Below are 26,512 nucleotides of genomic sequence, written 5' to 3'. Positions count from 1 at the left end.
CTAACTGGGCTAACTTCAGTTGATATGGCACATAAGCCGTGTTTCCTTTACGGAAAAAAAGTGTCCACCGGGAAAGTCTCAGGCCACACCCTCTCAAAAGTCCTCTCACTCTGCATGTCTCCACTACAAGTTAGCCCCCAGAGGGATTTAGAGACTCCGGAGGTGACGTGTGGTTTTCACCGTCGCTAACTGTGCACAACGTCAGCAGCTGAAAGCAGCATGGCTGATTATTCACATCGTCTCCGCTGATCATAAACATAGTAATTGTGAATAAACGGCATCACTAACTGTGCACAGTGTCCGGTGAGTGTCCGGTGCTTGTTGTAAACAAACAGAGATCGCTAAGAGATCGCCGTAGCTCATTTAGAAGAGTAAGAAAGAGTCGCTGGATTTGTCTCCAGTCGCTTTCTTGAAAAATAGTCGCTAAGGGGGTCTGAAAAGTCGCTAATTATAGCAACAAAGTCGCTCACTTGGGAACACTGTTCCCACTGTGTTCACCGGCGGTAGAGTACTACGTCACATTCCGCTTAGCCTTCCATCCAATCAGTAACTGTTTTCAGGGGAGGAAAAAAGGTCATGCTCTTCCACAGGGACTAAAAAAGTCCTGAAAAAAGTCTGTAAATTAGGGGCGTTTCGGCGAGTGAGGCCCCTTATACAGGAAGACTTTCTAGCAGCATTTCCACTGGCTATATAGTGAAATGAGTTATTTTACATATGCACTGATATCTTGGGTTTGAGTCTAATTCCAGTTTTGATCATATTTGTGATGTGATGTTTACAAGGAACATCTAGAATAATTATTCAGCTCACTGTTTTTATGATTATGACATTATCCAGGTTTCTGATCAGCTGCTGGTATGTCTTTGATTCTCCTAATTCCATAAAATCTGTCATTTGTCCACTGAGTAAACTAACTTAGCACCATAGTTTATAGGCGAGTTTGTGTACAAATGAACAAAACAAGTTAAAACAACCAATAATTGTCACTGACATGCCACGTGGTAGGGTTCTGCCAGTCAGGTCTGAACCCCCGGGGCCCCAGACCCTGTTGTCGTTCAGTGGCATCCCGCGATTGTCACTTTCACCCACAAACAGTGAGTTTTTCACCTGCTGACGAGACCCATCATCATCTGGAAACGTCCCCCCGCTGCACACACAGATGAGAAGAGTTAAAATCTGGAAATGGCATTAGCAGTTTAAGCGTAGTGATCGCAGCATGAAGTTCTACTACCATCAATGCTGTAAAATAAATTCATTGATCCCAGAATTTCCATTATTATTTAAACATGATCAGGACATTATTCAGAGGATCAAAAACTTGGAAGGTTGTGAAATGCTCAAAAAAAATCTGTCTGGAACATTCAACAGGTAAACAGTTTCATTGGTAGGAGGTTATTTGACAGGGTATGATGGGGGCAGCCTCTAAAGCATGAGTCTCAAACTCGCGGCCCGCGGGCCAATTGTGGCCCTTGTGACGATATTTTGTGGCCCCCACCTTGATATGAAAGTTTAATGTGAGTTTTATATGAATGGCACTTTACCGTGTTGTGTGTGGAAGGTCCCTTTAATTACTTTTTTGGTCATTTTGTCTTTTTTTTTGATAATTTTGTCTTTTTTGGGGGGTAATTTTGTGTCTTTTTTTGGTAATTTTGTGTCTTTTTATAATAATTTTGTGTCTTTTTTGGTAATTCTGTTTTTTGTCATTTTGTGTCTTCTTTTAAAGTAATTCAGAGGTTTTTTTAACTCACTTTGTGTCTTTTTTTAGTAATTTAGTTTTTTTTCTGTCATTTTGTATCTTTTTTTAGTAAGTTTGTGTCTTTTTAGGTCATTTTGTGTCTTTTTTAAGTAATTTTGTTTTTTTCTGTCATTTTGTGTCGTTTTTTAGTAATTTTGTGTCTTTCTTTGGTCATTTTGATACTGCCTCCAGTGGCCCCAAGGTAATTTGTTCACTTGCAAGCATAGGCTGAGGTTCACCAATATCAAAAATGTAGTGCAGAAAGCTGCCTTGAGATATTGAGTTTTCCTAACTTTTTTAGTTTTGCAGTATGGAGGCACCACTAATGTTGAAAGGTATACAGTAAATACAGGTTTTGGAGCAACATGTGCTGCCATCCAAACAGGTCTTTTCCAGGGCCGTACCTGCTTATTTCTGCCAAGCTACAATCTGCACATGTTACAACAGCATGGCTTTGAAGGTAAAGAGTGTGTGAGTCCTAAGCTGGCCTGCCTGCAGTCCAGACCTGTCTCCAACTGATAACCTTATCAAGTGCAAGATATGTCAATGGAGACCTCAGACAGTTGAGCAACTGAAGTCATGTAACAAGCACAAATAGTTCCTAAATGCTTACTGAGTTTTGAAACTGAGCTGAGCTGATGTAACACAGTGGCAAACTGCCCCTGCCCCAAATTTCTTGGAATGAGTCAAGGTTATAACAGCTTAGGATTTTTCATTAGTTTTAGTTTTAATTTCTTTGTGATTTTTTTTTTCAAATTCAGTTAGTTTTAATGAGTTTTCAGAGTGAGTTTGCTAGTTTTAATTAGATTTTATTTTTTGAAAAATGCTTAGTTTTAGTTTTTTTGTAATGGGGTATTTGTTGGGTGTCAGATTCAATAAGGTCACAATAAATGTTGCCTTTATTTCCTTTGTCTGATCCATCTCAGCTCCAATAAGTTTATTAAGTCATAAAACCAGATAGATGAAATAGATTTCATATCAACCAAAAAGGTTTACGTATGAAAAAAGTTGACAAAGACAAATACGAAGGACATTTTCACTATAATTTTAGTTAGTTTTAGTTAGTTTTGTAACCACAAAATACCGTTTCAGTTAGTTATCGTTTTTAAAAAAACTCTTGTTTTTATTTTTATTTCAGTTAACGAAAATTATTTTCAATTCTAGTTTTCATTATTTCGTCAGTTTTCGTTAATTATAATAACATTGGAATGAGTTGCAAAAATCGAATTCAGAATTAGTACGTATTTACAATAAACAATAAATTGCATACGTTTGAACATTAAAAATATTGTATTTGTACAATTTTCCTAATAAATATATGTCAGAAAGGATTACCAAATGATCACACTGTTTTATTTACACTGAGACAGAGTCGCACATTTTTGGGGGAATCAGGGTTGTACAATATGAATCTATATGTAATTTAATTTAATTCAGTGGCGTGAAAAATTACAACACATAAGCAGAGATGGCTTGCTCCTCCATGAATAAAAAGTGTCAAACTCATTCATTTAGATTAATTGGGACGCCACCGTTGCCTTACACTGTAATAAATGATTCTGTAGTCATTTCATTTTACTTAATATATTTGATAAAATGTATTAAATATAAATGCGTCCTTGATTTTGAGGCAGTTGTTTAAGTAACTTTAATATAAAAATGTTTGAGATAGAATCTACTTATTTTGATCACATTAAATATAATCTTTATGTGTATGTAATTCTAAATCAAGAGAATTTTGAATGAATCCAACACAATATAATTAGTCTGTTTTTAAATGACAGGCACTTCCTGTTAAGTTGTTATTAACTCAACTTGTAATGTAGTTAGATTTAATTAATAATTTTGCGTGCAATCTGTTGCCTCAATTTTATTGAATAGCTATTGTTTATCTTTTTTTTTTTTTACAGCGTATTTCAGTGCTCACTCCAAACTGAGTCACTGATTATCTGGCAGACTGAAGATCAGGTGAGATGTCTTAGAAGATCATTGACACTCCAGTAGACTGTTTGTTATTATTGCAGAAGTAGTAACTTCTACAGTAAAATGTACGTTTCAAAAGTAGACTGATCAATTTTGTGCTAATGAAAAGTGCAGGAGACTATACATGATATATCATAGGGTGTATATTGTTCTAGTGGTATTTCTAACTTCTTACCTCAGCAGTTAGTGATATACTTGCTGAACTGGAAAATGGGAAACCTGAAAGCTGAAACCATTTTGAATAATGAACATACTGCATTACAGTATTCTGCAGTTTCCTTTTGACTAATTAAAATGGTGCATTTTAAAGGTAAAGGCCCTTTTACCATCCAGTTTCAGTAGTTTCAAGTCATTAGCCATATATACATGAAATATTTTGTATTTTTTCTCTCTATGTAACAATATGTATCTGTATTCTGTTAAATAAATATGGTTTTACATGTTTCACAGAAAGACACAGGATCCAGTCTTTCTGGAACTTGACCCATTCCAGAGATTAAAGCTCACAATATCTCAGCCTATGCTGTACGACAATTATTCGGTTTTGTGACCCCCAAACATTATTATTTAATAACTGAAAAACCCTTTAATTGCATCTGTGCAAAACATCTATCCGGTCTGCTCTGCATACAGTATGCACATGTAAATGTAGGTTGTAGCTGAAGCAATTTTCTGTTGTTTATGTATCCATATTTGCATCCACAATATACATTTTCAGGTCCTCAATGGCCTGCTTATGCCATCATTTAACTCTCTTCACCCTGTACACAGTGGAACACCAAGCAGGTGTTTTAAGATTTATATATATATATATATATATATGGAGTGAAAAAGAGAAAGGGCTCAAACAGAGAATAATGCAGTTACACATTTTACACAGATATATCTAGTGTGGATGTACTGTACACCCATCAGCACCCTGCTTTGTAAAGTCAGTTGAAAACTTCTCAGCAATTCCCACCTCTGTGACCATCACACCACTAAATTACTTTTCACACTGCATCAAAGTGCTCTGTTTCCCAGCGCATCCAAAACAGATTCCTTATACGGCGTTTTCCAATTACTATGACAGACAGACTCTTATAGACACACCAACAGACAGGGGGGAGGGGGGAGGGGGTGGTTGTAAGTGCAAACAGCAACTCATTATTTCTATCAGTGGAAATATGAACTGTGTGTGTGAGAGAGAATGGGGGGGGGGGGGGGGTTCTTACCTCGCCAGAGTTAGGCCAATGCCATTATCAGCAAATCTAAACAAGAAAGACAGAACATTATCACTGAGAGCACAGCCACAGTCTGAGGACTCCAGGACACACACGCGCACACACGCACACACACACAGTAGCAACCATGCAAAAATAATTTTAAAATAATAATTTAATAAATATTTTTGGAAAATATAAGTATAAGTTCATAAAATGAATTTTATATTCAGTACACTGAAAAAAGTGATTTTGACCCTTAGTAAATGTTACATATATTATTTAAGCATATTTTAATAGAAATTATGTGTTATTTAACTCCACTTACACACACACACACACACACACACACACACACACACACACATTCTTGTACCTCTATCTTTGTGAGGACCCTCACTGGAACAGTGAATTCCCTTGCAAGGTTATAATAGTTTTGAATTTGAATTTTTCAATAGTTTCAGTTTTAATTGGGTTGTGATTTTGGGTTGAGTTAGTTTTAATGAGTTTTTAGAGGGAGTTTGCTGGTTTTAGTTCAGCATTTATTTATTTTTTTAAATGCTGTAGTTTTATTTTGTTTTTATTAGTTTTAGTGTTAGTTTTAGTTTTTTGTAATGGATAGATGAAAAAAGCTGACAAAGACAAAAACGAAGGACATTTTCACTTTAATTTTAATTATTAGTTTTAGTTAGTTTTGTAACCAAATAATACAGTTTCAGTTAATTATCATTTAAAAATCAACCTAATCGTAACCTTTACCCTTAAAACAAAGTCTGAAATCTCAAAAAAGCCTTTAAAGAAGTGAGGACCGGCTGAAATGTCCTCACTTTGCAAAAATGTCCTCACTTTGCAAAAATGTCCTCACTCTGTTGGGTAAAAAAGTGTTCTGGTCCTCACTATGTAGGAAGTACAAGAACACACACACACACACACACACACACACACACACACAAACACACACATTCTTGTACTTCTATCTTTGTGAGGGCCCTCATTGGAACAGTGAATTCCCTTGCAAGGTTATAATAGTTTTGGATTTTTCATTAGTTTTTAATTTTGTTGTGAATTTTTGTTTTCAAATCCAGTTAGTTTTAATGAGTTTTTAAAGTGAGTTTGCTAGTTTTAGTTTAGTATTTATTTTTTTGAAATGCTTTAGTTTTAGTTGAGTTTTTATTAGTTTTAGTTTTTTGTAATGGAGTATTTGTTGGGTGGGAGATTAAAACAGGTCACAGTAAATTTTGCCTTCATTTCCTTTGTCTGATCCATCTTCATTATGTATGAAAAAAGTTGACAAAGACGAAAATGAAGAACATTTTAACTATAATTTTAGTTAGTTTTGTATTTACACAATAACGTTTCAGTTAATTATCATTATCATGTGACCTTTAACCCTTAAAACAAAGTCTGAAATCTCAAGCCTTTAAAGAAGTGAGGACCGGCCGAAATGTCCTCACTCTGTTGGTTAAAAATGTGTTCTGGTCCTCACTATGTAGGGAGTACAAGAACACACACACACACACACACACACACACACACACACACACACACACACACGTACGCACGCACACACACACTCTGTCTGTCTGTCTCTCTCTCTCTCTGAAGGAGATACTTATTGGATACATTTTTCATTTTCATCTCTGCATTAAAATGACCTGTGTTACAAGGAACTCATAATGAGGATTTTGAATGACATAAAGATGAACTGAAAGTTGCCAAGCTAAATTCTGACAAACATATTCATTCACTTCAGTCTCAATACCATTCTACCCATGTACGCATGTTTTACTCACTGGCAGTCATCCAGCCAGACGTCCCCTCCTCTCAGCCAGGCACCATGGTCCTGGTTCTTATAGGCTACAAAATGATGGATTAGAGCAGGGACTCTGGGTTTGAAGGGATCGGCATCCTGGTGGGGGCCATATCTAAACAATTTCACATCACAATAGACATACAGGGTGGATTAGCGGCTTTATTGGTAGATCTAGACCAGTGGGGGTACGTGAAAGCACTCCAGGGGGTACGTGAGATTTTAAAATATACATTTAAAAAGTAGCATCCATGCAAAAATAATTTAAAAATAATTATTTAATAAATATTTTAGGAAAATATAAGTTTAAGTTCATAAAATGAATTTTATATTCAGTACACTGAAAAAAGTGAATGTTACATTTATTATTTAAGCATATTGTAATAGAAATTATGTGTTATTTAACTCCACTTATAAAATACATGTAATTTCAACATGTATTGTCAGAATTATGACAATGTTATTTTATTTAATTAAATGTAGCTCGAAAAAATTAAGTTCATCCAAATTTCAATTTTTCTTGTCAGTTTAGACTGTTCATTCCATCCTTATGATTATGATTGACAAAATCTGAGCAGTGTGTTTCTGCTTTCTTGTGTTGTATTGTCTGTATCATATTAAAGTTGGTGGTCTACACATCTTGTGGTTCTCTGTCATGTATGATAGCTAAAAAATATTTAATTAGAATCAACTTAATAAAAAAAGGTACAATCTAAACATTTTAATTGATTTGAAAGAGCACAATATATTTTTAAAAACATATACAATTTAAGTTAAGTTCATTTAAAGTTGGTTTAATTGGATTTACTGAGAACATTTGAGTAAAATGAACTCAAAATAATTGAGAAAGAATAACATAATATAATTTATTTAAATTTACTTAAAATGTATAAGTCCAGTCAACATAATAAAAATATCTAGATTCAGATAAAATTGTTTCGCGCAACTACTTGTCATAATAAAATTATGTTCATTCAACAAAACATTTTTTTGAGTGTAGGCATGATCCTAAAAACCCTTGAAAACTCAAAGATGGAGTCGTGGTTGAAGCGTAGCAGTTATAGTTTTAAATGGTTATATGCTCACTGTTTTTACTACATTAGTTTGAATCACTACATTTTAGTGATGAGAAATATTTGCAATAAATTTAGTCATGAATTATTAACATTTAAAATGTTTGAAATAGTTGTTTTTTTGTATGTGTCTATCAGTTCCAAAGTTTAATAAATCAGACACTGATGGCACAGCGCTCTGTTTTTAAGGCTTTTTTTTTTTCAACCAAAAATGCTTTGCCTTGGTTAGGGGGTAAAACAATATTTCACAGGGGGAGCATCACTGAAAAAAGCTTGAGAACCACTGGTCTATAGGCTGAATGATAAACTGGAGAAATAATCAACAGACTGACTGACAATGCAAATTACTGTTAGCTGTAGTCCTCTCCCAAAGTTTCCAAAAACACAGAATCTTTCAGGCTAAAGTTTGGAGAAATAGGTGTTCTAATATTCAGCGACACATGTACAGTATTTCCATTAGTTTGAATCACTATATTTTAGTGATGAGAAATATTTGCAATACATTTCAGTCATGGATTATTAACATTTAAAATGTTTGAAATAGGGTTTTTTTCAAATGTTTGAATTTTGTATGTGTTTATCAGTTCCAAAGTTTAATAAATCAGATACTGATGGCACAGAGCTCTGTTTTTAAGGCTTTTTTTTTTTCAACCAAAAATGCTTTGCCCTGGTTAGGGGGTAAAAAAATATTGATTTCATAGTTTTATATTCATAGAGTACACACACCGGCAGTAGCCCCCGTGGCCCTTACAGAATTTCCCCAGAGGAAATTTTCTAGTTAATATTATTATCTATGTAGTGGGTCAATTTTGCCAGATTATACTGCTGCTGATGTGTTTTGTTTTCATAACATCATATGTGAGTGAGTGGCTTGACAAGAGGACATCGTGGTGCATTTGTAGTTCTATGAGCGTTTTCACATCTGTACATGAAAAAAATGCACTTGATGACAGTTAGTTATTGATGTATTGAGTATATTAACTGTATATTACTGTAGATATTCTGTATTCTGCCAGATTATGGTGATTCTGGGGTTATGATCATGGGGCCCTTGAATATTGTTGTCCAGGGTACAGCAAAGTGTATCTGGCCCTGGTGTCCATGTATTAAATAAACTGAAAAATCAGTGGATCAAAAGGAGGCGACTTCTGGAAGAGATCTACCTACATTTTTTAATAAACCTCTGTAAGGTTATAAAAAAGGGTTCAGGGAAAGTAGACTGGTCCAGCCTTCATGAACTGACCAGCCTAATGTCATGTCAGGGACGTGTAGATTGAACCCAGAGACTCTGTAACTGCACATTTCTTGACGTATTGTAATAAAATGAAGTTAAACTGAGAACTCAGACGTCTCCTGCTCATCATTCCCAATTAAACGATCGGTGCAGAGAAATAGGTGTTGGAGTCAGATCATTTAATTTCAAAGGTTTCCTCAATACTTTTTCCCAACAGCACATACAGTATACTCTCAGCCGGACAGAATAACAGAGCAGCTTAAAGTTCAGTCAGGATCACTTTTCATTACAAGTTGCTTTTGACCTTTTTGTCAGGCGTGGCACTCTGAGAGAAAGAGAACATTTCAACTGAAGAGCATCATTGAAGTGAAGGGAGTGGGGTGTGGGGTGTATTCATATTGAAATGATGAGATCAGGATGACACATTGGTCCAATCATACTGGGACTCACTGTCGCACAGACTGATGTTTTTCTACTTGAATTGGTTTCAATACAATGATATAGAAATATTTAAAGTGACACTCCCTACTGTGGTGCTATATTACACTAAACACTAACATTTGTCAGTTTCAAAACATCAACAGGAAACATGACTACACTGTAAAAATATAATTTGCAGAAATTACAGTAAAACACTGTCAAATTACATCAGAAATAGGGCGTAAAATAAAAATTGTATATCTCCGTAGTAGACACTTTTAATAACCGTAAATCAAAGAAGCACAAAACTTTTACTGTCACTGCTTTTTTACTGTTACTGTCTTTTAATTGAAAGGGTCATGGCTTACAAATATTTAGGGATCACTATTGATCAGAAGCAGAATCTTTTAAACCCCATATTGAACGCCTTGTGACAAAACTGAAGCTTAAATTAGGATTCTTTTTTAGAAATAAATCTTGTTTCTCCTATCTGACAAGGAAATATTTGATTTCTGCAACTTTTTTGCCTCTACTGGATTACGGTGATCTGCTTTTCGACTCAGAGTCTTAAGAAGTTGGACTGTGTTTATCATTGTGCTCTGAGTTTCATTACTGGTTTAGGAAATCGTACACATCATTGTTCTCTGTATTCCACAGCTGACATGCGTCTTTGTATGTTGGCAGGCTCTCATTGGTTAGTTTTTATCTATAAATGTATTCTTGGGCTGCTTCCCTCTTACCTGTGAACATGTGTTGAAACAAAACTAAACATGGTCTACGCTCACAAATCATTGTCCAGATGCTGGTGCCAAGAGTGAGAACTGAATTAGGTAAGAAAGCTTTTAGTTACGCCCCTTTATCATGGAACAATCTGCAAAAGGAATTGAAACTGCCTGAGTTGATAATCGGTGAATTTAAATCCATTCTAAAGGATACAGAAATAATTTCCCTTGGTCGGTGTGACTGCTCCTTATAAGTCTCTACTGAGGCTCCTTCACTGTTGTTGTGATGCTGGATTTGTATTTAATTGTTTATGTTAACTGTGTTTGAATGTTGTAACTTGTCTCTTTTTATGCCGCTTTCTTGGCCAGGTCTCTTTTGGAAAAGATATTTTTTTAATCTTAATGAGACTTTTACCTGGTTAAATAAAGGATATATATATATGAATACTGAATATACTGAATAATCCTGTTTTTTTTAGGATTAGGGTTATATTGTTATATTTTTACAGCAAAACCGTGTGTTTCCTACAGTTTATAGTAGTAAAAAGAGAATATATATATATATATATATATATATATATATATATATATATTTTATATATATGTATTTTTGACCGTAAATTCAACAGATTATTTTTTACAATGTATTGCAGACTGAAAATAGTTCATGCTGAGTTATAGTGGGTGTGGTGTGACTTGAGCTTGACTTGAATAGTGTGAGGAGTCTGACCTGGCTCCAATCAGAGACAGGAAGGGTCTCTTGTCCCTGTCGTTTGCCTGGGTCGTCTTTACGCCATTATCAAGTATCATTCCAGCCTGGAACAGAAAGAAGACAAACTACATGACTGAAATGATAAAGAATAAAGCAATGTCAGATATAAGTGATTGAAGGACACTCAGAGGAAGATATATCAATGTCATGAAGCCACTTTTAGATACAAGTCCCTCTGTGTTTGTTCACGTTTTCTATTGGGCTTGTCTGCACTTTAATTGTGAAATGAATATCAATGGAATATTCACTCTACAGTCTTCCAACTTAACCATCTGGAGTCCATGAAAGCGCAGGAGCATGACTTCTTTATGACGTCAAAAAAAAAACACAAAAATGACCAAAAAAGACACAAAAAGACACAAAATGATTAAAAAAAGACACAAAAAGACACAAAATGACTAGAAAAAAGACACAAAATGACAAAAAAAAAGACACAAAATGACAAAAAAATGACACAACAACAGACACAAAATGACCAAAAATGACACAACAACAGACACAAAATGACCAAATAAGACACAAGAAAAGACACAAAATGACTAGAAAAAAGACACAAAATGACTAGAAAAAAAGACACAGAAAAGACACAAAATGACCAAAAAAGACACAAAAAAGACATGAAAAGGATTAAAAAATGGACAACATAGTCCAAGACTCCATAGAGTTAAGTTGCACGCTAGAATTTCTGTTCGATAACTGACCTTTTAGTTGAGCTAAAGCAATTATTTTCGTGTTATTTCCTCCCTTCATGCGTACAGTGTGTTGTGAAACGTGTTTATTGGCTTCTTCATCCAATAAATCAGGTTCAGTAGCAGAGGACGTAAACTTTTCTTTTGCGGTCCTTTCTAGACACATTGAAAAGCTCACCATCAGGACTTCATTAGAAGAAGTGCATTGAGAGTTGATTAGCTGCAGCTGCTCTCATTTATAACACGTCTTAGTGAATATTCTTCTAAATGTTGTGGTCCTGACATTGTTTGGAAGGTTTAATACGACTGACCCTGACCTGCTTACTTACCACTCTGGTTCTAAAAATTTAACTTTTGTTTTATAACATCATAAAGGGAGCTGTAGCTTTACATAAGCAGGGCTGTTTGTGTGATCAACAACAACAAAAAAACAAAAAACTACCAGCCAAAACACAAGATTTACAGTGTACTTTTCATTCTGCTCTAAAGCAAGATCATGTTATCTCATTTGTGACTCAGATCAGATTTTTTTTAGAATGTGTGAAGAGCAAATACCACATAGAATCTTTCAAAGCAGACCTAGGCCTCTTTCATATGTGGTCCTAAATCAGTTACAGTCTGATGTTTTCCAATGCAACTTATGCTGGGCCTACACCAAACTATTTCCCCAGTCCCAGAGTAAAAAGTGAAAGTCTTTAGTAAGTCTAGGAGTTTTACTGGAGTCACGGCGCTCCCATCATCTCCATGGTTAAGTTTAAGGTAGTAATCTGCTCTGTTTCATATCAGTCTTTTCCTAGTCTTGGGTTTGGATCATATCAAACGTGTTTGATATTATCTCAAGTCTCAGTGACGTAACACAATCACCAACCAATAGATGAGTGGGGGAAAGGTCCCCGGTTCCAGACCGGCCAGTAAAACCACTTCCACAGGAAAAAGGAACATCACAATCATGTTAGCAAGCTCAGTAAAAATATAGCTAAATAAAAGCTAAATAAAAATATAGTGATGTCATATATTTAGATGTTTCTTAGTAAAGAGAACAGTAAGGAGACCCAGTTAAAATGTATGAATAAATGTATACACAAATAAGTAATAAATAATGGATCATTAATGTATGACTAACTAAGTGAAAGTTGATAGAGCTGATGCATATCATTAAAATTATAATTAAACTCAATTAAACACATTATAATTACATAGGACATACATGTGTATCATGAATTCATTTCTAAATGTTCCTTTCCTTTATTCTTCCTTATATCTATTTTTACTTTAAAATAGTCAACTTTTCATGTGATAAAAACAAAAACCCCTTTTCAGCTTAGTGAGGGGCATTTGGTGGCGTCTTCTTTTCTTTTCTTTTTGTTTCCAACACAAACTACTGCACACACTAAAAGCTGCTTCTCCTCCATTTAGTAAGTTTTTACTAAGAGAATGATGGGAAAAAAAACTGCTAAAAGAATCCAGTTGCGTCTTGTAAATAGTGACCCTGAAAGATTGACAGTCTGTCTAAAATCTCAGTGTGAGACTCTAAACTCTAAACACTTGTCTTTAGATGTGAGCAGGTGTGACACGGTAGTTTTCCAGGAGTCTTTTCTAAATCTTGTCGGAGTCTTCTGATGTATAGGTAGCATTAGGTCTGAACAGTTACTGTTACGTCACTCTGGAATGACAATCGTCACAATTCTCCGGTGGGTCACTCGGACGCCGTGATTCGAAAGATTGTAACCTGTTTGTGTTCGAAAACATATTGAAAGAAATATCCGAATTATGACTTGGTTTGGAAGTAGCAACTACTTCCACATTACATGAGACCATTTGAACAGCAGAAATATTGCTTAATTGAATTTTAAAGTTCATTGGAGCTTTCCAATAACCAGACTGGAAACATTCAATGTAACTTCCAAAAAAGTACTGAAGGTAAGAAACACTGGTAACACTTTTTCAATAACCAACTAAGTGATGTTTATAGATGGTTTATAAACCAATTATTAACCATTTACAAAGTGCTATACATATTTAATCTTTAAATGTTTTCAACCAATTTCTTAAAGGTATATGAATCATTTTTAAAATCATTAACATACTTAATATGGTGTTAAAAATGTTGTAATGAGTGCAACTAAAACTATTAATAAACTATTAATTGCAATTTAATTGTTTGTTAATGGTAAAGTAACTATAAACTTACATTAATATACCATCTATTTGTCATTTATAAATTATTTAGTTAGTTAAACATTAATAAATTATGTATTTACCATTCTAAATGGCCTATATATGGTTTATAAATGATGATTAAACATTAATAAACTGTCTGTTTACCATTTATAAATGATGGTTTTTGTAAAGTGTTACCGAAACATTCAATGTAACTTCCAAAAATGTACTGAAGCTAAGAAACACTGGTGACACTTTACAATAACCAACTAAACAATGTTTATAGATGGTTTATAAACCAATTATTAACCATTTACAAAGTGCTATACATATTTAATCTTTAAATGTTTTCAACCAATTTCTTAAAGATATATGAATCATTTCAAAAGAATTAACATACTTAATATGGTGTTAAACATATTTTAATGAGTGCACTAAAACTATTAATAAACTATTCATTATAATTTAATTGTTTGTTAATGGTAAACTAACTATAAACTTAAATTAACATACCATCTAGTTGTCATTTATATATTATCTAGTTAGTTAAACATGAATTAATTAATAAACTATTATTTACAATTTAATTGTTTGTTAATGGTTAAGTAACTATAAACTTACATTAATATACCATCTATTTGCCATGAATGATAAATGATTTACTTAGTTAAACATTAATAAATCATGTATTTACCATTCTAAATGGCCTATATACGGTTTATAAATAATGATTAAACATTAATAAACTACCTGTTTACCATTTATAAATGATGGTTATTGTAAAGTGTTACCGAAACACTCTAGCCCTAGTTATTTTAGAGTTAGGAGGAAAATACTTCCTGACAAGACAAAAAAAAAAAGTACAAATAGTGTTAATGATAACAACCATCCTCTGGCAGTTTTTCTGCTTTAAAACAAAGACTGTGTTGCTGCTCTGAACGGCCAACCTGCAGCCCTGACACAACCTTTCCTCTCACAACATCCTGGGGTGGCAGCCTGACATGAGTTATGCTCCCATTAGGATGATCCAAATTAAAAGTGAAGAAGGGAAGAGAGACAGAGGCGGCAGGGAAAAAATAATTCACTGTTGGGCGAAGAAAGAGGAGGCTGATAACAGTAACACTTCCGCTCCAACAGCGCCTCGTAAATCTCTCTCTACTCCAGTTGTGCTGTGCTGTCTTGATGCTGCAGGTGCCTTCAAACTCTGTCCTCTCCTCTCCATCTCATCCTCTCCTTTGGTTCACTTTCTTCTCTTCCTGTGTTCTGTCTGTTTTTTTGTGATTCTCACTATTCACCTACTGTTTGTCCTCTCTTTGCTACTTAGCAGGTCACATCTGACACGCTATAATCTTACTTTCTCTGCTTTTCAGCCTTGTAAAACCTTGAAAAACGCACATGCTCAGATGTTATCAGACATTATCAGTTATCAGCCCATAAGAATGGGCGCTCACTGAAAACAAAGCAATACGTTTAGTTAAAATGCAGCAGTTTTCTTACACCACAAAACCACTTCTCTAAGGTTAGATAAGTTACAAAAGAGTGAAAATAAAAATATCTTTTACAAATATTACTGATTTCAGCTCTTAAATGTGTTACTGTTAAATGGTTAAAACGACCCTCCAACATACAATATGTGGATTGAGAAGGTCTGGGAAATCTATCACATGGAACTAATAACTTACTTCTTGAGGCTTCAAAAAGATATATTTGTTAAAAGATGGAGACCTGCTATGACCATATTAATGCAATAAAAGTCATATTATCTTTATCTTAGTTTACTTTATTTCAATTCATTAAATTTGATGTATTTCCATTTACACAGTTTATTATTTAATTACTTATTGTTTGCTTGTATTACTTTTGTTTAACCATATCATTTATACATATTTGACCTGATGCATATACTTTAATGCTGTATTAAGCAGATCACAAATGAAAAACAGCAGACTAAATGTGAATTTGTATATATACATACATACATACATACATATATATATATATATATATATATATATACAAGCTGCAAAAATCGAAATAAAATTTAAGTTAATTTAAAAAAAAAGAGTTGCAAATGCTGGAAGTTGTGTTATGGTGTTACAAGGACTATGCGAGCCCAGAAGTGACATAGCAACAAAGGTCACATCAGAATGTGACGCACAGACGTTAACTGACATGACTTCTTATGACACTGTCGACTTTCATTTTGATATTGGACACGAACCCTGCTGTCCTGGTGGAAGCTACTTGGCTGGTAGAGGGTGCCGCTTCACAACAAATGTTAACATATCAGCCCATTCAATGGTGATGATAATGACCTACTGGCCTTCCAGCTACTGGAGCAGACCCCTACTAGCCCATACTTAGAAACAACCAGCTTCTTACGTCAGGGGTATTTTAACCCTTTGATTCACAACATGGGTCTAAAGTGACCCGACTAAGTTTTTATATTCTATATCTTTGCAATAAATTAATTTCATCATTCAGTATTGCAGGTTTTCCTCAAATAATTTGTTTTTGATCATCATGCATCCTAATTTTTTTGTTTTCATTTCTTACATTTTGAATAAAAACCCCTTTTTATCACTTCTCTTCTAATGCACAAGGTCATTTTCGACCCATGTTGTGCATTAGAAGGTGTTTATATGTTGTCACCAATTTAAAACCTGACAAAGAAGACACAAATATTAACTATCCTATTTTGTTAATGGTTATGGTGGTTCTAACAACTCTTTTAAAGATAAACCAATTACATTTTAACCTTTATCCACGATTTTATAACCTAAACAAGTTTTATTTAATTTTGCTGTTTTATTTTGTTTTTATTTTTCTGTCTTCTTTTTTTGCTATTCGTATTTTAGTTCACATCAATATCTAAGTATAGTCTGGACCTGTAAGAACTTTTAACTTTTAATTCATTTTTATTTAATTTTATTTTTTTTGTCTTGAGTTGAATGATGTGTGATATGTGCCTCTTTTGTGTGTGTGTGTGTGTGTGTGTGTGTGTGTGTGTGTGTGTGTGTGTGTGTGTGTGTGTGTGTGTATGAGGACTCTACTGCAAACAAAATCTAGCTCTGGGTACAAATAAAGTAACTTGAACTTGAAACCTTAAAAATAAGACAAACAAAGTTACACATATACTCAAATTGTGAATTTAGTGTATCACTTTTTGTATCACTACGCTTCTAATGCACAAGGTCATTTTTGACCCATGTGTGTAAACTTGATGTAATAATACAAACCTTTTTTGTTTTTACTAAAGTATGAAAGGAAAAATGGATATAATGATCTGTTGTCATAAAAAAAAGTTATTCAAACACACAGCCAGCATGAAATAACATGGGGAATGAATGCAGGTCATTTTTGACCCATGTTGTGCATTAGAAGGTGTTTATATGTTGTGTATCAAAGTGTTAAAGAGTTACTGTCGATTTTGGGAAAAGTTATATAAAGCCTTCTGTTGCTCCAGAGTGGTAAGTGGTATAACTTGTGTTTTAGTGGTATAACTTGTGTTATAGTGGTATAACTTGTGTCAAGGCATTGATTAGGGATGAAGACTACAGGTTTGAAAATAAATAAATCTGATTGCATGGAGTGAGAAAGAAATTAGCCACCAGACCTCTGTAGCCCGCTCCTCATCTATGCTTGAGGGTAAATTGGCTGCTTACAAAATTACACCCAAATCTCCAATTACATTGTCTGCAACCCAGTATTGGGGATAATGTAGGCATCAGATTTTGAAAAGACTGACCCTAAAGAGTTCAGTATGCTTTAGAACAAGGGTCTCAAAGTCAAATTACCTGGGGACTGCTTGAGGCAGTATCAAAATTACCCAAAAAAGACACAAAATGACAAAAAAAAGACACAAAATGACAAAAAAAGCACAAAATGACTGAAAAAAACTAAATTACTTAAAAAAGAAACAAAATGACCAAAAAAAGACAGAATTACCAAAAAAGACACAAAGTTATTAAAAAAAGACACAAAATGACCCAAAAAAGACACAAAATTATTTTTGAAAAGACACACAATTATTAAAAAAGACACACAATTATTAAAAAAAGACACAAAATTATTTTAAAAAGAGACAAAATTACCCAAAAAAGTAATTTAAGGGACCTTCCACACACAACACGGTAAAGTGCCATTCATATAAAACTCACATTAAACTTTCATATCAAGGTGGGGGCCACAAAATATCATCACGAGGGCCGCAATTGGCCCGCGGGCCACAAGTTTGAGACCCCTGCTTTAAAAAGAAATTAGTATAAAGCGTTCAACCACGACCCATGACCCATGTTGTGCATTAGAAGGTGTTTATATGTTGTGTATCAAAGGGTTAAAGTGTATTTAAAAGTAATGCTTTTGCTGAGTGCATGATTCGGTGTTTGGAGTGTGAGAATGTTATATTGCTACACCTGAGGAGAAGTTAAGGTAGAGGCTAGTCCCAGACCCTTACCCTCAAGCACCACTTCATCCTTACTCACCCTATAGTTGGAATGGGCTCTGTTGTTGGTAAACTGGCCCATCGGTGTGTGTTCTGTGTATCCTGGGGAGTACAGCCCCTCCGAGGGGCCAGTGGGCACATGGTGGAAGATAAACCAGAAACCTGTTTCCTGGGGGATCACACACAGACATGAAAAGAGGCTGTAAAATCCTGGGGTTTTTAAATTCCAATGAATTTAGAAAAATAAGGAACAAATGTGCAAGCAAATGTGTAGTTTTATGTAGCGATAGATAATGCACACTCCCACACAACTAAAGCACTATGCGTGTCAGGCTGTCTGTTTCTGTGTTGTACTCCGCAGGTATGCAAATGAGAAAAGTTATTATACTGGCGAGGATAAATGAGACTCCATTCTGCCCGACAAATCCTTGTAAAATCCCAGAAGTATGATCATAATTGGCACTCTATCATAGTGGAGGTGCAGGAGTGCTTGTGTCTGTTGTCTGCTTGATTCTGAAGTTAATAGGAGTACACAGCCATTAATCTGACCTGGCAACGAGGTAATGAGACAAACCTTCACCTGGAGAGAGATGGGTGGAGGGGGTGAGGGGCGAGAGAGAGGGGGGTGAGGGAAAAGAAAGAAGCTGAGAAGAAAAAAAAGCTGAAGTTAGAAGCTCACCTCTGAGCCTGCAGCAGCACAGTTGATGAGGTTGTTATTGGGGTTGGCGATCCAGAAAGTTGAAGTCGCACTATATAGATGGAGAGGGTTGTAAAGGAAAAAGAAAAAAATAATTTTTGTTAGTGAATTTCACAAAAATAGTTTGAAACATTGGTGAAGTGGTACATAAAAAGGGTGAACAATGCCTCTCAAGAGACAATAATAGCAAATGAGGGAGATTTTTAGTCCTGTAAGGTGCACACATGTACCTTGTCTTTTTTTAAAGTGAATAAAACCAAGATACAGTAGCATATATGTCACACTGATGTCATATATATATTCAAGATGTTATTCATTTTCCAACAAACACACAAAAACTTTTTTTGTCCAGTGTCTTTAAATATTGTTGTAAGACTTTATTGTACAGCATAACTAAACTACTGAACTACTTCAAAAGGACATAACACACTGATTTCTAATTTACAGTGTCCATTAACAACTAGAGCCAGGACTTTAACGCGTTAATTACGATTAATTAATTACACAAAAATTAAATCTGTTGCAGAAATATTAGTAACAAATAAACAATTAAACAAGAATAGAGTTCATGTGCACCACATGTGGCTGCTTTGCCACAGCTCTGTTACATTTCTGGTAAAAAATATCCACCGGAACTCCAACCTAAGCGTCAGAATTGGTCGTGTGTCAATATCCATTACGACACGTATGTACATATCATAAACTTTGGCAAGTTTGTTAAATCCCACAGTGTAAAAGTGTTGCACTACAGAATGGGTGTAAGATACAAAGTTGATACTGATCTTTTCTTCTTGGTTTGGTTTTGAATTGTGCTGCAAATGTGTTACAGATATAAATCTGTAACACATATCAGTTACAATATATATATTTTTTTTAGTTAGTAAGTTATACGCCGCGGTGAGGTGTTTTATTTTGTGTTCTGGTCTTGTTTTTTCCTGTTTTATTTTGAAATAGTAATAGTTTCAGGTCTCTTGCCCTTCCCCGTGTGTCATCTGTCTGATTATCTCCCCTAATCACCGATTATGTTCACCTGGTGCTCCCTTCCCTCCATGTGTTCCAATAGTCTGTGTTCACCTGGTGCTCCCTTCCCTCCATGTGTTCCAACAGTCTGTGTTTTCCCTTGTCTTGGTCCAGTGTGTTTGACCCCGTCACCATACCAGCCACTTATCTCCTTCTTGCCACAGCTTGTCTTGTTTTCGCCTTTTTGGATTCCTTGCAAGAGTGAAGTTTTTATTATTATTTTCCCCATAAGAGTTTTCCCCTTATTTTAGATTAGGATTATCTATTTAGTTATTTAGTGTAGATAGCTTTCTGTGTTTTTCCTCCTTTGGAGCAACTTTTATTTGTTAGATCTCTAACCAGGATCAGGAGTTTCATAGCCCTTTTCTTTCACTCTGTGAGGTTTTCTTTACTGTTATTTTTTAATAAAGAGACTTTAAATGCACCTGCTCTGCATCTGAGTCCTGATTTGAGCCTGGCCTGACACAAGTGAACATTTTGAAATTATGCTTGTTGTAAATTATTGAAATTTATCTGGGTACTTTGGTAAATGAGCAGTTTATTTGATTTTCATAAAGTGCTGCTAAATGACCTGATGTCTGGTTGTTGTGATGTATCCTGCACTTTTCTGGAAAGTAATGAAGAACGAAAGAGAATGTTTTCTGTTGCTGAACCTGGAATAATGTTTATATTGTATTTATGTTGCAACAGCCTAGAAAGGTAGCAAACGTATTTCCAAATGGATTGTAAAGAAATGAGTTTGCTCTCTGCTACAACCCTCATCTCGACCTATCTGTTATCCTCTCTTCTCAATTATGCAGCTTTAATAAGGATATACGCTCCTTTACCCATCACACCCTGCAGCAGCTCAGTCTGGATGAGAAAGGAATTAGCTCTGGTGTAATCAAGGTCTGAGCCAGCCCTAATCAAGGTTCAGTCCCCCTCAGGCTCGCTTATGTGTTTTCTCAGAGAGGATGAGAGGGAGGAACATCCAACACAGAAAACGAGGAGAGAGAATGTCTCTTTGAGAGAGGCCATGTTTCATGGGTTGGCAGTGATGATGTACAAATGGTTGCTGCATTACAAAAGCCTGCTGTCAGACTGGGAGTGATGAATGTAACAATATGATGTAGAAAGCTTCGCACTCTGACACAGATTAAAGATCACACAAGCTGCGATTGTTGCAAACCTTAACTTAACCGTAACTGCTGATACCAGAGGTGTGGACCCGAGTCACATGACTTGGACTCGAGTCAGACTCGGTCATCAAGCATCAAGCTCACCTTACTGTCTCCATCAACAGATATAAGGCCTTAATGTATAAAAAAGTACTTGGTGACTTGGTGATACAATACAGATTTGGTCTAGCTTCTAACTGATTATTTTACTATTTATTTATTTATTGTCCTATTTAGCTATCTATTTACCTATTTAGTTGTTCATCACATTGTTTATATTTTCTTTCCCGTTGTATTTTAGTTTTTATCCTGTCCTGATGTCTTTTAGTCTTTTAGTTTTTATCCTGTCCTGTTGTCTTTTAGTCTTTTAGTTTTTATCCTGCCCTGATGTCTTTTAGTCTTTTAGTTTTTATCCTGTCCTGTTGTCTTTTAGTCTTTTAGTTTTTATCCAGTCCTGTTGTCTTTGTCTTTTAGTCTTTTAGTTTTTAGCTCCAGTGTTCCTTCATGGGGGCCTCCTCACTGAGGGGTGTGTTCAGTCTACCCATGGGGATGTGGTCTTGGAGATTCCCTGGGCCCGGGGGACTAGGTGGCTCTGCACCATGTGTGGAGTCCGCCCCAGTCTACCCGGGTCGTGGTGGCTGTGGGCTCTGCCACCTGTCAGTGTGGATGCTCCCACAGGTTGCTTTTTTCTCATCTGGATCCTCGGTGCCTTGCCATGTCTCTACACTGTCAATCAATATGTGCTGTGTGTGAGTCTGAGCGTGTGTTCATGTGCATGTGTACATACAGATGTGTATGTGGGGAAGGGAGGGGTGGGTTTTTTGTCATTTTTATTGTCTGTTTTTATTCTTATTTTTTGTAAAGCACTTTGTGTTGCATTTACATGTGTGAAAAGCGCTATATAAATAAAGTTTGATTTGATTTGATTTGATTAGACAAAATTTAAAGGTTAAGTTTAAAAGTTGAAGAGTGTTAAATATAACAACAAGCCCCAACGTGTTATATCATACTTTTGGCCCTGGTAACCCCAAGTTTTAACTCTAAAGTCCGCATTAACTGACTGACAGAGACTATGGAGAGAGGGCTCACAATGTCCACTAGAGAGTCCTCTTGACGATATGACGACGTAAAGTCGACTCTAGTGGACAATGACAAACACATTTTGTGGCTGTATGTTACAAAATGCGAACATTTATTTTTATTCTGAATCTTAATACTGTCTCATGACTTTTATTTGTCACCACTTCCTCTCTCTTGACTTTTACATATGTATGTCAGGTATTGTTGGCCTATTTTTGACTTACATTTGTATGCAACCTTTTCTTACAGCACAGACATCTCTCTCAAATGTCTTTTTCATAAATGTGTAAATTCTGCTGGGAAGAAACCCTTCATATGTGCATCAGGCTTAATGAGAAAATCGTTATAGTTCCATTTGCAGAGAAAGCAGCTTAGGGTAATAAATATTAATGAAAATGCAGTTTAGCTCTACGTCAGATTAGCACATGGCAGCGCTACACCTTGAAAGTCTTCTTTTCATTTTCTCCAACTCTACTCTCTTTTTTATTGCTTTTTTCAGGGTATTTTGCTTTCCTCTATCCCTTTCTTAAACCATTTTAAATGATGTGACTGTTGTAGCAGCTTTCCCCATTTTTAATGTGGAGTTATATTTCATTTAGTTTTAACTGTCAGAATTTGACTGAAAGTCAATAAATATGTGTGTTACTGTTTAGGCTTAAGACCAAGCTTTTTTATGCATTTGAGGTATCAAACACCAATATTAGTCTATTTTGGCACAATTGTTGGGTGTCTATGGGATGGACTACAGTCACGGTTCCATAGGCATCTAGGAATTGAGCAAAACCTGAGCAAGTTACATAGGGTTGATGAGGGGCAGTGTGTCTGATGGGGGGCCAAAGCCACACACCTGCTGTACCCTAAATGCCATGTAATGTACCCCACAGGGCACAAATGATGCTTTAAAAAAAAAAAGAAAGAAAGAAAAACACCTACAATCTTTCCCTGACCTTTACCAAACATTAGTTGCAGATACCTTATGAAGAAAGAAAAAATGTCAGCAATGTTTACATTGAATATTTGAAAATCTTTAGCTGCACTTTGCATTTAAATTCAAAACCAAATACTGAACAGCACCAGATAAAAGGGGATCAAAAGGATTTCTTTGGGGTGCACAGATTTTTGTACCAAAATTCAGGGGCTTACCAAAGTAAGTACATAAGATTCATCCTCTGGGATGATGAACAAAAGAAGTCAACCTCATGGTCATGTTAGGGTAGGGTCAGGGGATCACTAAAGTCATGACCAAAATGTCATGTTTTGTTCTAATGCATCAAGTAGACACAGAGATGTACCACTGAAAAAAGTGACTCTTCTTCTAGCAATGGTGGTGCTATAGTCCAAGGGTCACCAAGGTCTATATCCTGTAGGGACATTGACTATCTTCAGCAGATTTAATGGAAATCCATCCAATACTTGTCAAGACATTTCAATCTGAACCACAAAGATCACCCTTATGGTGGTCTACGAGGAAATGTTGGGAGATCACCAGGCTTTATCCTCTCAGGACCGTGTATGTCTGTACAAAATTCCATGGCAATCTGTTTCATATTTGTTTTGATATGTCAGACTGACTGCTGCTACCATAGCTAAAAAATATCCAACAAGTGTAATAACAATATAATATCTTAATATTTCAGGGTTGAGGTTGACCCATAATTTATATTAACGTAACACCTAACTAATCCTCTCATTTCCCCAGTCTGAAACACAGACAGCAGCACGTATCTCTGCATGTCTGGCTGACATCTCACAGCGGATGTCCTCACACCACTTCAAAGTCAACCTGGGAAAGACTGAGCTACTTTACCTCCCAGGGAAGAGCTCTCCCACCACTGACCTCCACATCCAGGTTGCCTCCACCGAGACTGCTAAAACCTTGGTGTGACTCTGGACAACCAACTGTCCCTCACTGCAAACATCACCGCCACCACCAGATCCTGCAGATTCTTCTGCTCTCAAATGGTGGAAGGAGCTCCCTACCGACATCAGGACCTCAGACAGCCTAAACATCTTCCACTGCAGGCTGAAGACCTACCTCTTCAACAATACCTTGGTTAAGTCATCATGGTCGCCTATCTATATATTAAAATAAAATAAAAAATAAAAAAACCCTCTTCTCTCCTATTTCTTCTCTCGCAGCTTCAAGCCCCCCTTCAGCCAGTGAATACCTGTGGGGTGGACATGGAGGTGGTGCCAAGTTCTAAGTATCTAGGTGTATACCTGGATAATAAGTTGGACTGGTTCCTAAACACTGACACTCTACAAAAAGGGGCAGAGCTCCTCTTTTTCTTCTTGAAGCTCAGATCTCTGGACATGTGTAGTGCGATGCTGCAGATGTTTTATCAGTCTGTGGTGGTAGTGTGTTGTTTTATGCTGCAGTCTGCTGGGGAGGCAGCATCACACACAGAGATGAAGGCAGTTGGACAGACTGGTCTAAAGAGCTGTTTCTGTGGTTGGAGCCAGGTTGGACACACTGGAGGAGGTGGTGGAGAGATGACCTGTCAACATGTTCCAGGCCATCCTGAAATACCCGGATCATCCGCTACACTGAATTTACCCTCGGCGATGAATAAAGTCATTTTGATTTGATTGATTTGATTTGATATCATTCCTGTAGCAATTACAGATGGCTCTTAAAGTTCTGTACTTACTTGATTCCTGTGGTCTGAGGTTAGTACCTTCAGGTTGAATACACTTCGCTTTGGACAACAGCTAAATCAGCTAAATGACATGTAATGTAATGCAAAACAGCTATCAAATGTTCCAATTTTAATTAAAAGGATCATTTAATTTGGCCATTTGCAATTTGCAGTTGATGAAAGACCCGATTTGGCATTTCCTCATCCTGCATGGGTGTATAGATTTCATTATGGCTGTGTGAACAGGGATAAAAATAATATTTAAAAAAACAGCAGGGGTGCTTTGTAAATGAATTCAATGAATTGAATTGTAATACTGCCAATATCAAATCCAAACTAATGTAAATAATATAACACTTGACAGATGCACAAGCACATATTTTGAATAACTGTATTGAGGGAAGTTTTAGCCTGATTTTATGACTGCACGTGAGAAAAAGTGAATATCTGTAGTAAAAAGTCAAATAGCTGTTTTTTTTTTTTCAAATCAGGTATTGTCGGTGTGCTCGAACAGGTTTACTGGGGCTTTGTGTGTATGTTTGTCTGTGCATGAAAGTAAACATCTCCACCGAAGGCACTGATGCTTAAAAAAACAACCCACTGCCATGTATTATTAAAGGAGGATGGATTATTTGTTATGCATACAACACACACACACACACACACACACACACACACACACACACACACACACACACACACACACACATACACGCACACGCACACACACACACACACACACACACACACACACACACACATTAATAGGCAAAACGTTTAGGCCCAGCACATTCATCTGATTTAGATTAAATGACAGTTTCATCCTCCCCGGTGGCCCACATGACTCCTGTTCCTGGCAAATTTGACGAAAATGTATTGTTGTTTTTTAAATTCAACACATACACAACTCAACAATGATGGGGAAACAGACAGAAGGAGCCGCAAGGGATTGTAAAAAGCTGACTAGAAATTAATCATCATAAATCTTACAGGGGGGAATGTTGTTAGTGCAATCAAGTTTGATTAAATTGGAATTTTTGAACCACAGTAATAAATACACTAGGATTTGGAAACCATTACAGCAAACAATGATCCAGACAAATTGGACAAAAAGCCTCATTAGGAGGGTAGTGCATTGTGTTTTAAATGACTGTTATAATTGGATGAATTAGGAGAGGAAAGAGGGAAGGAGAAAAGAAAAAAATTAAGTAGAGGCGTATGTTAGAAACAACAAATCCTTCCAGTTCCTGCTGTTGGAGAGGAAGTGGATAGCTCCATATCAGTAAAAAGCATCCCTAACCTTGGCTGTTATGCAGCTGATGGCTGAGGCAATGAGGTGAGATAAAGTAATGTGACCTGGATTTACTGCTTTATATTCTTAGCTGCATCTGCATGCTTTAAATATAATGTTACTCTATCAAAATGAAGATGACAGACTGCTTCCACACTGCACTGGGAAACACACAAAGTCATGGAAAAAATGATTATACCACCTTTGTTTTCTTCATTTTCTTGTTCACTTTAATGCCAGGTAACCCTAAAGGTACATTTGTTTGGACAAATATAACAACAACAAAAATAGCTCATAAGAGTTGAATTTAAGAGCTGATATCTAGACATTTTCCATGGTTTTCTTGATAATGATTTTGGTTAATATCCAGAAAACCATGGAAAT

The 26,512-nt window shown here is 35.9% G+C and overlaps 1 protein-coding gene across 2 annotated transcripts in view; it reads right to left on the bottom strand.

The window, feature by feature from the left end:
* Positions 1-26,512, bottom strand: part of cemip (cell migration inducing hyaluronidase 1) — a 194,252-nt gene that overhangs the window by 29,588 nt on the left and 138,152 nt on the right. For both annotated transcript variants that reach the window (XM_059355769.1, XM_059355759.1), the window contains 6 exons: positions 18,924-18,993; positions 18,285-18,413; positions 10,910-10,995; positions 6,714-6,845; positions 4,933-4,968; positions 992-1,147 (listed from right to left, as the gene is read on the bottom strand). In XM_059355769.1, coding sequence (XP_059211752.1) covers positions 992-1,147; positions 4,933-4,968; positions 6,714-6,845; positions 10,910-10,995; positions 18,285-18,413; positions 18,924-18,993 — 609 coding nt within the window. The remainder of the gene's footprint in view (positions 1-991; positions 1,148-4,932; positions 4,969-6,713; positions 6,846-10,909; positions 10,996-18,284; positions 18,414-18,923; positions 18,994-26,512) is intronic.

Source organism: Centropristis striata, chromosome 2 (genome assembly GCF_030273125.1).
Source record: "Centropristis striata isolate RG_2023a ecotype Rhode Island chromosome 2, C.striata_1.0, whole genome shotgun sequence".
Taxonomy (NCBI): Eukaryota; Metazoa; Chordata; class Actinopteri; order Perciformes; family Serranidae; genus Centropristis; species Centropristis striata.
The sequence above is the reverse complement of the archived record's forward strand: the minus strand, read 5'-3'. Positions and strand labels throughout refer to the sequence as shown.